The sequence below is a fragment of the Mercenaria mercenaria genome, chromosome 9 (genome assembly GCF_021730395.1).
Source record: "Mercenaria mercenaria strain notata chromosome 9, MADL_Memer_1, whole genome shotgun sequence".
NCBI lineage: Eukaryota > Metazoa > Mollusca > Bivalvia > Venerida > Veneridae > Mercenaria > Mercenaria mercenaria.
The window spans coordinates 42,272,130-42,284,788 of record NC_069369.1 but is presented as its reverse complement, the minus strand read 5'-3'; the positions used below and the strand labels follow the sequence as shown (position 1 = coordinate 42,284,788).

The 12,659-nt window shown below is 37.7% G+C and overlaps 1 protein-coding gene across 1 annotated transcript in view; it reads left to right on the top strand.

Annotated features, from left to right (window-relative positions):
* Positions 1 to 12,659, top strand: part of LOC123546994 (adhesion G protein-coupled receptor L2-like) — a 448,877-nt gene that overhangs the window by 384,479 nt on the left and 51,739 nt on the right. The window contains exons 22-23 of the mRNA XM_053550531.1: positions 1,745 to 1,895; positions 9,073 to 9,142. Coding sequence (XP_053406506.1) covers positions 1,745 to 1,895; positions 9,073 to 9,142 — 221 coding nt within the window. The remainder of the gene's footprint in view (positions 1 to 1,744; positions 1,896 to 9,072; positions 9,143 to 12,659) is intronic.

Below are 12,659 nucleotides of genomic sequence, written 5' to 3'. Positions count from 1 at the left end.
GGTGTGCAATATCAAAACAGCTGTGAAGTCTGTTTGGATGGTGTGCAATATCCAAACTGCTGTATAGTTTGGTTGGATGGTGTGCATTATCAAAACTGCTGTATAGTTTGGTTGAATGGTGTGCATTATTAAAACTGCTGTATAGTTTGGTTGCATGGTATGCAATATCAAAACTGCTGTATAGTTTGGTTGGATGGTGTGCAATAGCTAAACTGCTGTATAGTTTGGTTGGATGGTGTGCAATATCCAAACAGCTGTTAAGTTTGGTTGGATGGTGTGCAATATCCAAACTACTGTATAGTTTGGTTGGATGGTGTGCAATATCAAAATAGCTGTAAAGTTTGGTTGGATGGTGTGCAATATCAAAATAGCTGTAAAGTTTGGTTGGATGGTGTGCAATATCAAAACTACTGTATAGTTTGGTTGGATGGTGTGCAATATCAAAACTGCTGTATAGTTTGGTGTGCAATATCAAAACTGCTGTATAGTTTGGTTGGATGGTGTGCAATATCAAAACTGCTGTATAGTTTGGTTGGATGGTGTGCAATATCAAAACTGCTGTATAGTTTGGTTGAATGGTGTGCAATATCCAAACTGCTGTTAAGTTTGGTTGGATGGTGTGCAATATCCAAACTGCTGTATAGTGTGGTTGGATGGTGGGCAATATCCAAACAGCTGTTAAGTTTGGTTGGATGGTGTGCAATGTCCAAACAGCTGTGAAGTTTGGTTGAATGGTGTGCAATATCAAAACTGCTGTATAGTTTGGTTGAATGGTGTGCAATATCCAAACAACTGTTAAGTTTGGTTGGATGGTGTGCAATATCAAAACTGCTGTATAGTTTGGTTGAATGGTGTGCAATATCCAAACTGCTGTTAAGTTTGGTTGGATGGTGTGCAATATCCAAACTGCTGTATAGTTTGGTTGGATGGTGGGCAATATCCAAACAGCTGTTAAGTTTGGTTGGATGGTGTGCAATATCCAAACAGCTGTGAAGTTTGGTTGGATGGTGTGCAATATCCAAACAGCTGTTAAGTTTGGTTAGATGGTGTGCAATATCAGAACTGCTGTATAGTTTGGTTGGATGGTGTGCAATATCCAAACAGCTGTAAAGTTTGGTTAGATGGTGTGCATTATCAAAACTGCTGTATAGTTGGATGGTGAAAAATACCCAGACTGATCTATATTCTGGTTGGATGGGGCACAATATCCAAATTGCTCAATATTTTGGAGATGAAATGACCTTTAAATGATTCTACATTATGTCTGTTATGTGGCAAGTTGTATTTGTAATAGCTTCATAATAATCTTTTTATGCCCCGGCATCTACTGATGCGGGAGGTATATAGTGATTGTCCTGTCGGTCCGTCCGTTCATCCGTCCGTTCGTACGAGGTTACCCAAATGGGACGGTTTCGTCTAGCATCAATACCCCTAACTAGAATGACTTGATACTAATGCAGATGTAACCTGTGACCATTCCTCATCTTCAGACATCACCTGACCTCAGTTTGACCTTGAACTTGACCTCGTTTTGGACTTGCTTTGTATCGACAAGGATGCCACCGGGGGCATCAAGCGTTTATTGAACGCAGCTCCTTGTTTCCAACTGAAATTTCTTATACACCTACAAACAAAGCTTTTAGTGATGTGGATATTTTTTATTGATAACAAATTGCAAAAACTAGGAGGAAAATTAAACTTAAAAGCATACTAAGCTCAGTAACAAACTGCATTGTCATTTCAGGTAGCCTGTGTGATCATTGCAGCGCTTATCCAGTTCTTGTTCTTGACTGTTTTTTTCTTAATGTTGGTTATTGGAATGGAAATTCTTCTAAGTGTTGTACATGTGTTTGGTAGCAGGTTTCGCATATCAAAGTTTCTCCCAGTTGCATGGTGTAAGTGACAATTTGTTTCTTTTAGGACTACATGACATACATGTAGGACTTTATGACTTAGAGATTGATTATGTTATATGTTATCTTTATCTTGTTTGTTCTTTAAATTCACCACCTTGTTATTATCTACTAGCAGTACATAACATTACCATTAACTGCAGTTACATACTGTATTAGGACCCTTAAAATTTGCAAAAATACTTACTTTTCTCAACCTAATTGGGACAGAAAATTACTTGGATATTTTTCTATTCCTGTTGTTCGGATCAGTATGTAAAGCAATAACTTTATCAACAAAAATGTGAGAAAAATCAGGGGAAAATGTATTTATATTCCTGTTATAATGGATTTGTTAAAAAAAAGCTGTAGTTTTAGACAATAATTTTAATTTGATCAATTGTATACGTCACAATCATAAATTAATAACAATGGTAATTTATCAAAGAATAATACAAACAAATATTAATTTTTGCAGAGACATTACACAAGTCACATGGAAACAATCAGCATGTCAAAATATAAATAGCAGAAGACCTGCTCAAACAAACAAAATTTTCTAACCTGAAAATTAATTGATAGATTAAACGAGACTTACCTGTAAGTTGAAGTTTGATTGAGATTCCATCTTCCACCAACTCCTTAAGGGATCATACAGAGATGACGTAGCTCATGTTTCCGTGAAATTCAGGCTTCAGAGACACGCAGTCAAACAGGAACAAAGTTCCATGTTGACAAGTATAGTAAAAATAAAATATCAAGCCCAACTGGGTGGGCTGGGAGGGTGTATGATCCCTTAAGGAGTTGGTGGAAGATAGAATCTCGATCAAACTTCAACTTACAGGTAAGTCTTGTTTAATCTATCAATTCTATCTTCCACCTAACTCCTTATAGGGATCACACAGAGATTTCAGAGTGGATTGTTTGTTCAACAAATAGAATAAATTTTCAATATCTATTTATTCAAGTTATATACAGTGACGTAATTACTTCTGGGTAACAGATTGAACTGTCTTTGTAACGGCTTATCATAATACCTTTGTCCTAACACAGAGACAATACAAAGTTTAGAATTTTTTGGGTATGCCGTTAGCGTTATAGGGTCCAAGTGAAAAAGTAGGTCTGGACTGTTTCAATTTAATAAGTGATCCACCGATTTTCTGTGACAAAATTGTATCCACCGTTTGATGAATGTGGCATACTGTCTCTGTGTAGACGTTCTCCAGCTGTCAATAATAATTCCAGCAGCTTGCTCCGATAGGCCTTGTTCACGGAGGGCTTCCCTGATAACCAGAAAGCACCCAAATCCATTTTCTTTAGGGGGTGTTTCCGATTCGGCCTATGCGGGAGTGCTAGTATCTTCTGTGACGACGGAAGCAAGTAGCTCTGCTGACTTAGCAAGTGAAGCAAGAGGGCCCACCAGCCCTGTGTCGTCAAAATTGGTGCTATGAGTACAACTTCTGCTCTGTCCTGGAAGATCTTCTGGAGAACTCGACCAATCAAGCTGAAAGGTGGAAACATGTATAGAAAGTTATTTCCCCAATCAAGTGAAAATGCATCTATGGCCCATGCAAAGGGTTCTGGTAACCGGGTTACATAGCATTCTAGTTTGTTGTTAAGCCTAGATGCAAACATATCAATGTCTAAAGCTCCAAACTTTGAAACAAGTGTTTTAAACACAGCATCGTCTAAAGACCACTCTTAATCTTCATTGAATTTTCTAGATAACATGTCTGCTTCAATGTTTTCCACCCCAGGTACATGTGCTGCACTTAAATGTATTTCACGTTCAATGCACCAAAATATTATTTCCCTCGCGAGTTGATTTAAATTTGCGCTTTTACCACCATATTTGTTGATATATGCACAGCATGTTATATTGTCTGTATATATTCGGATATGCACTTCACGTTTGTCGGAGCATAATGCAAGTAGAGCTAATTAACAAGCTTTTAATCAAGAACATTAATATGCAAGTTCTGTTCTTGTATTGACCAGATACCACTCGTCTGCATGTTCTGTTCTTTGATGCATGCTCCATATCCTAGCAAGTAGTGATGATAATCGGACAGCATTATGATAATCGATTAATCGGATATAATCGGAAGGCCTTCCGAGCGATTAATCGGAAAATAATCGGACTTTAACACTGAACCTTCTGTAACGTATTAACCATTACCTCACTTGACTAACTGTATTAACATATATTTAGCAGGAGTGATATAATGTGTGTGTGAACTTTTAGCCCTTGTATGCACATATCAATGTGGCTAATTAAAAAGTAGTTTTTATTTATTGAGGCATAATGCGGCATTTTTATATGATTTGCACCGAAACGTCTGTGTGACTATCAGGACTCCCTGAGAAACTGACCATGCTGTCAGACCTAACACACCTCAATAAAAAATGCTATTTTTGTCCCTATTTGTACATTTTATTATTGGTTCAAACTTCAGTGCCCTCCAATTTTTTATTTCTAATTTTCTATTTATAACTATTTCTTGTTTATAAAATCACACATCTATACAGCTGCATATTAAAAATATCTAGAAGCACAATGCTGATTGGAACTGTGAAGTAAATCAACCTACATTACGAACGTGGGATGGGTACCGTTATTTGCGGTCTTTAGGGCATAATCGGCAAACGACAATCCCCATTTTTAAAATTTTCTTTCACTGCTGCACCTTCACAAATCTTGTTGAATCCAAACTACTTCACACTGGTGGTAAAGACTTCCCTGGGTAGGGGAAATTTCCGAATATAGTTTTGATTGCATTATTATTTTGATCGAATGCAGTATGGTTTGCCTCCGTTTTGAAGAGTGGAAAAGAAATGAACCTAAAGAGGAAATACCACCAAAAAGACGCGTAACTCCCGAATAGGCTTAAAACTAGCAATAGTGTCAAATAATCGATTATCCAAGTTCATAATCGATGTCGGCGACTTTGGCTTATTAAATGATCGACAATCGGAACATCACTACTAGCAAGCTTGCGTCACAATGAATCGTAATCGATGGATTCCCATGTTGAAGGTTATCAACCCACCAATTGATTTCATTTCGATTGGAAGTAGACATTTTCATGAAAGCGTGGTAATTACCTCGTTTTAGTTTCAAATTATGAATTTTTGCTTTTTCAAGCAGTTTAAAATACAGAGGGGCGTATACAACACCAGGTTCAGTTGCCACAAATGTGCCAATCAATTGAGCAAATTCAGTAATTGTTACCCACTTCCGACCAAGTAGTTTCAAGCATTGATCCTTAATGTTTGTTATTTTGTTTCCAGTCAATCTGACTGTCATGGTGTGAGAACATAAATTAAAACCAACAAATTCTATTTGTTGAGACGGTTCAAGACAAGATTTTTGCAAATTAATTGTAAGTCCCAGATTATCTAATAATAAAACCGTATCTTGAATGTTCATGAGACATTCCGCGTAATTTGCACACTGCAGGCCAGAGTCCTCAACATAGACAGTACTAATGTGACCTTTTGCTCTAAGAGATGCAAAGGCTGGTTTTAAAATCTTTGTAAACACCCTAGGGGCTGTAGTCAGCCCCCCATCACAAGAGAAGTAAATTGAAACTTCTGTCCATTGTGAAAAAATCTAAAATATTTCCTGTCCGATGTATAGATTGGAATAGAATAATAAGCATCAGCAATATCAGCCAAGCCAAAGTAACAGTCTGGCGTCATGAGATTGACAGCAGATTTGAGGGTTTCCATTTTGAAATGTATGTGTTCCATGTGATCAGTTTTTCAGATTCAAAATAATTCGAACCCTACCATCCTGCTTTGGACGAGCAAAAATGTTGGAAATAAATTCATCTTTATCTTCAGTAAAAACTGGTTCAGTTATATGACATTTCAAAAATCGATTTATTTCCGTGTCAGTTTTCTCTTTTTCAATGTCACTGAACTTCAAAGGTTGTGGACAGAAAAACTGATAAGGTTTGGTGTCAAGTTCAACCACATAACCACAGATAGTTTGCAATATCCATCTATCTTGAGTAATTTTCCTCAAAGCATTTTTTTGTTTTCCCTGCTAGAAAATTATCAGAAGTGTTAACAAGACGAAAATGTTTGTGTTTACTTACAGTTAATGTTTTTTCAGTGGAGCATGACCTTTCTTTGGCAAATTCCTGCCGAAGTTTCTGGATTTCTGTCCGAGGTTCTTCTTCCCTGAGTAATGTTTCCCCATCCCGCTTGTGGTTTGATAACCTTGATGGCTCTGTGTATACGCTTGGTGAGGGGCAAACAGACTGGATTTGCTGTTCCCCCTCCCTTGTCCTGAAAAATCCATCTTATTTGTCATTTTGATTTGTCGGGACATATCAAGCTGTTTACACTGTTTCTGCAAATTATCCCCAAAAAGTCCTGTGGCAGACATTGGTGTCTCTGCTGTGCACAAACTTTTAAACATTGGGTCCAATTCTTTCTTGATCTGTTCCCATCTTTGGATGTTGATGGAGCCGCATACTACCTTAAATGCATCCCCAATGCATTCCTTTAAAATTGTAGCGTCCGGCTTATCATTATGTTAGCAGTGGTCCATAGCAGCAATTAAAGGACATGCAATTTTGTTAAGATTATCAATCATGTATTGTTTTGATACATCTGTCGTCTTTATTTGGTTTTTCAATTGGTTCCATAAAAACCGATCAACTTTTCAGACTTGCAGGCATTCCACATTGTTGGGTCTTGTAGCCTCATTCAATTCTTTCATTTTCTTATGATCTGTTTTCTGTTTTCTAAGGTTTTTGTTTAGAGTTGCAGCCACTTGTTGATTGATGTCACCTGACGTTTCTGTTTCTTCAACAAAGAAATCGTCTAAATCATCCACTAAAGCATCCTTTACATCAACATCCGAACACAACTTCTGCCTGCCACCTTGCATCAGCTGATGCACATCATCCGTACCCGAATCAGATTCATCCGAAACCAGATGGACGTCCGTTCAGGGCCCCTTTGTTTGGCACCGAATCTTCTCTCGTAGCGTTCTTTTGTTTTAGTTTGACTGAATTTGGTCAACTGATGTCGAAAGATCTTTAATTTTGAGCATTTGTCCCTCAAATGCTCGTATTGACGAGACAAACGTGTCCAGAGTCTCCTCGCCCCGTTTTATAAATCGATCCATTTTGTTTTCATCCGTTTGCGCATGAGCAGTGTCACGACTTCCACCCAGCGCAGTGCGCTGTTCCATCAGGTCGCTGGCTGACCCGCTCGCCATTCCAGAAACCTCCCTCCGATCGTAGATTCCTAAAATTTTAAATAAATGGCCAGATCTTAGACAATATTCACAAACCAATGGGAAATCTAAATAAAGTCCATTTATTACAGTTCGATCGTAGACGAGATCTAAAAAAGGACCCTTGGTCATTTTAAGAATCCGGCCATAATATCTGACCCGGAGATTCGCCATTGTTCCATCAGAACCGCAAAGAATTATTTAACTTGCTCGATCTATCGATCTCAGAATCCATTCACTTAGCTCAGTAGGGAGAGCGTTGGTCTAAGGATCGCGGGGTCGCGAGTTCGATCCCGGGGTGGGGCGTATGTTCTCCGTGACGATTTGATAAAAGACATTGTGTCTGAAATCATTCGTCCTCCACCTCTGATAATTCATGTGGGGAAGTTGGCAGTTACTTGCGGAGCACAGGTTTGTACTTGTACAGAATCCAGGAACACTGGTTAGGTTAACTGCCCGCCGTTACATGACTGAAATACTGTTGAAAAACGGCGTTAAACCCAAAACAAACAAACAAAACATTCAGGATAGTCGTTATCGTTCAGATAACAAATTATTGCAAATAAATGATCAAGTATCACAGGAAGTTCATTCCTTGAGAGTCATTCAGACTTCTTAGAATCGTTCAACCATGCAGAACAAAGAAATGACCGTATGGTCGGAATCGAATTTTCCAATATAATTTGAAAATCCATATAAATCGATTGCATCTTACCCTTTACATGATAGAAATTATCCAGTTGTAAAGAAGAAATATTCCTTACGTCGACAGTCTGTATTATTTGATGATATTTGTAATTGAAAGACAAATTTCTTGAAATTAAATCTGTAAGAAAAAACTCTGTAGAATTCCACAAAAACTAGCCTCGTTCTGAATTTCACAGAAACATGAGCTACGTCATCTCTGTGTGATCCCTATAAGGAGTTAGGTGGAAGATAGAATTTGTTTTTTATCCAATGACTCAAACTAGTGAAAGACTTTCATAATTTCTGGATTCATAATATTTCCTATTTTGGTGAAATTAAAATCCCATTAACAAAGGAAGACACACCGACAGTGTTCCGCTTTCATCTTTGACTTTCAATTGAAGGTGCTACATTATTTTTTGATCTCTCTGCAGTTGGTGTAACATTTAAGCACAGTGTAAAAATTTAAAGTTTTACTAGCACTAACATGATATGCAGGTATAATAGCTTGTGTGTTTTTATGCCCCTACCCCTCTCTCGGGCATATGGTAATTGCAGCGTCCGTATGTTCGTCCCGATTTCATGTCTGGGATGTAACTTTGTCATTCATGGATGGATTTCAAAAAGACTTGGCAAAAAAGATCAGTATGATATGACATGACTGTGTCATCACATGCTAGAACCATAAATCTACCTTTAATCATCTCCTTTTATTAAAATTTAATGTATGCAAATTGCACACAGCGATAGAGGACATTTAGAGGAAGTGCAATGTACATTTACCATAATTTACCCATCATACTTTTTAAATTATTTACTGTTATTGAATGTCCATCCAAACTTAGTAGCTGGTCTGTAGCTTTGTTGTTCATGAATGGATTTGACCAAACATTTACCCAGATGATACATATCAGTTACCACTTCCATTCAAATGAAGCAATATGGGGGTGGGGGCATGCAGTTTTTTAAAAGTAGTCTCTTTTTTTCTGTCTTTCTTATCATCCTATGTAAAATTGATGTCCCTAAAGTTTGGCACATTTTTTCTATAAATATTTTTTTTATTAAATCTTGGGACATGTAAAAACCTTTTTTTTGTGGCCCAAAACTTGGAGAAAATCTGGGTAATATTTTTCATGTCATTTGCTTGAAGTCAGTATGTCATGTTATGTTAAAAGGTATATAGCTGATGTTGTGTAAAAATACACTTATTAGAAGTTCTAAATGGATTTTTTTTTTCAGTGGCACCAATTGTCATTGTTGGGGTTTCGTTAGGCGTGACAAAAACTGAAGGCTATGGAAATGACAGCTTGTAAGTGTTTGAAATACAGTTAAAGCTGTATCAAGGTAGTGTACAATCTGTAATTAGTCCCCTACTGGTTGAAAACCAGTTTCGGGGACTATAGGAATGCACTTTTCCGTCATTCCGTCATTTCGTCTTTCCGTCATTCCGTCATTCTGTCATTCCGTCATTCTGTCATTCCGTCATTCCGTCCGTCCGCAATTTCGTGTCCGGTCCATAACTCTTTTATCCATGAAGGGATTTTATTATTACTTGGCACAAATGTTCCCCATGATGAGACGACGTGTCATGTGCAAAACCCGGACCCCTAGCTTAAAGGTCAAGGTCACAATTGGAGGTCAAAGGTCAACAGGGCTTTTTTCCTGTCCGGTCCATAACTCTCCCATCCATGAAGGGATTTTAATATCACTTGGCACAATTGTACCTCATAATAAGACGATGTGTCTTGCACAACTTTCAGACCCCTAGCTCAAAGGTCAAGGTCACACTTAGTAGTCAAATGTTAACATGGCATGAACAGGGTCTGTTTCGTGTCCGGTCCATAACTGTTTCATCCATGAAGGGATTTTAATATTACTTGACACAAATGTTCCCCATGATGTGACGACGTGTCATGCGCAAAATCTGCACCCCTATCTCAAAGGTCAAGGTCACAGTTAGAGGTCAAAGGTCAACAGGGCTTTTTTCCTGTCCGGTCCATAACTCTCTCATCCATGAAGGGATTTTAATATCAATTGGCAAAATTATATGTCATAATAAGACGATGTGTCGTGCACAACTTTCAGACCCCTAGCTCAAAGGTCAAGGTCACACTTAGTAGTCAAATGTTAACATGGCATGAACAGGGTCTGTTTCGTGTCCGGTCCATAACTCTGTCATTCATTAAGGGATTTCAATATTACTTGGCACAGATGTTCTCCATGATGAGACAACGTGTCATGCGCAAATCCCGGAGCCCTTGCTTAAAGGTCAAGGTCATACTTAGAGGTCAAAGGTCTAATTCAAGAAGGACTTTGTCTGGAGCATTTCTTCTTTATGCATGGAGGGATTTTAAGGTAACTTGGCACAAATGTTCACCACCATAAGACAAATTGTCTTGCGCCAGAACCAGGTCGCTAGGTCTAAGGTCAAGGTCATACTTAGAGGTCAAAGGTCAAATTCAAGAATGACTTTGTCCGGAGCATTTCCTCTTCATGCATGGAGAGATTTTGATGTAACTTGGCACAAATGTTCACCACCATGAGGCACACTTTTTTAGAATTACGTCCCTTTGTTGTTACTATAAATAGATTACATTGTAACTTTTTTATTACTGGCCGTAGGGAAAAATCGAGACCACTTTTCTGTGGTACAACATGCATGTTACATCCAATATTTAGGTGTATTTTGATCTATCTCTACCTGGTAAAGATTTTCTTGTGGACTTACATTTTATAGATTTTTTTTTTTTTTTTTTTTTTTTTTTTTTTTTTTTTAGGATTAAATTCACTTTGTTGTTACTATAAATAACTTTTATGATAACTTTTTGTATAATCGGCCAAAAAAATTCCAAATGAAAACAACTGTACGTTTTTATATATGCAAATTTTAATCCAAGTGCTTTGTTATAGTATATTGTATAGATAGTACAATATTGTTTATACATCATTGACAAATATCAGTTCATTATGTTATACTGCAGTAGAGAAAATTAGGTGCCTTCCAGTAGGGGACTTTGTATTGCATGGCAATACTTCATTCACTTGTTTTCATGTGATTATGTATTCTTATGTGGCATTTTGGCATTCTGCTGATGATAAGGTTGCTTATACGAGCACCTGACTTTCCGTTCATACTGGAGAATGTCTATATCCTTTCGACAGCCAGCACATTTTTAGCTCCACTATTCGAAGAATAGGGGTGCTATTCTACTCGCCCCGGCGTCGGTGTCTGCGTCAGCGTGAGCTTTCTTGGTTAAAGTTTTTCGGCAACCTTTGTTTTTCTTTGTTACTATTGCTTATATCTTACTGTAACTTCACATTAACATTGTTCAGCATGCAAACAATGTATGTGCAGTGGCTGGGCCCATTATACCCAAGGTCAAGGTCACCAAGGTGTTATACTTAGGTTATTTTTAAGGTTAAAGTTTTTCGGGAACCTTTGTTTTTTCTGTCATATCTTTGTTACTATTGCTTATATCTTACTGTAATTTCACATAAACATTGTCCAGCATCCAAACAAAGTGTGTGCAGGGGCTGGGCCTTTTATATCCAAGGTCAAGGTCACCAAGGTGTTATACTTAGGTTATTTTTAAGGTTAAAGTTTTTCGGCAACCTTTGTTTTTTCCGTCATATCTTTGTTACTATTTTTTGCTTATATCTTATTGTAACTTCACATAAACATTGTCCAGCATACAAACAAAGTATGTGCAGGGACTGGGCCCATTATACCAAAGGTCAAGGTCACCAAGTTGTTATACTTGGAATTATTTTCATGTTAATTTTTTACGAAAGCTTCGTTTATAGACATATCTTTAGTACTTTAAAAGATAATGACTTGAAATTAAAAATATTTCTTTATAATCATCATCTGCATGTGTGGTTACAATCCCCATAAGTCTAATTGTATTTTGACAGAATTATGCCCCTTTCATACTTAATTTTTTTTGGCAATCTTCGCTTTCTTTTTTTTTTTTTTTTAGCTCACCAGAGCCAAATTTAGGCTCAGGGTGAGCAATTCTGATCACTCACCATCCGGCGTCCGTATACTTTTACTTTAAACGACATCTCCTCATAATCTGCTAGGCCAATTTCATCCAAACTTCACAGGAATGTTCCTTGGGTGAAGCTCTACAAAAATTGTTCAAAAAATTGAATTCCATCAGAACTCTGGTTGCCATGGCAACCGAAAGGAAAAACTTTAAAAATCTTCTTCTCAAAAACCAGAAGCCCTAGAGCTTAGATATTTGGTGTGAAGCATTGCCTAGTGGACCTCTATCAAGTTTGTTCAAATCATGACCCCCCGGGTCAAAATTGACCCCGCCCCCGGGGTCACTTGATTTTACATAGGAAATTTTTCAAAAATCTTCTCAAAAACCAGAAGCCCTAGAGCTTAGATATTTGACATGTAGCATTGCCTAGTGGACCTCTACTTAAGTTGTTCAAATCATGACCTCGGGATCAAAATTGACCCCGCTCCAGGGGTCACTTGATTTTACATAGAAAAATCTTCAAAAAATTTCTAAAAATAAACCAGAAGCCTAGAGCTTAGATATTTCACATGTAGCATTGCCTAGTGGACCTCTACTAAAGTTGTTCAAATCATGACCCCGGGATCAAAATTGACCCCGCTCCAGGGGTCACTTGATTTTACATAGAAAAATCTTCAAAAAATTTCTAAAAATAAACCAGAAGCCTAGAGCTTAGATATTTCACATGTAGCATTGCCTAGTGGACCTCTACAAAATTTATTCAAATCATGACCCCCGGGGTCAAAATTGACCCCGCCCCAGGCGTCACTTGATTTTACTTAGGAAAATCTTCAAAAA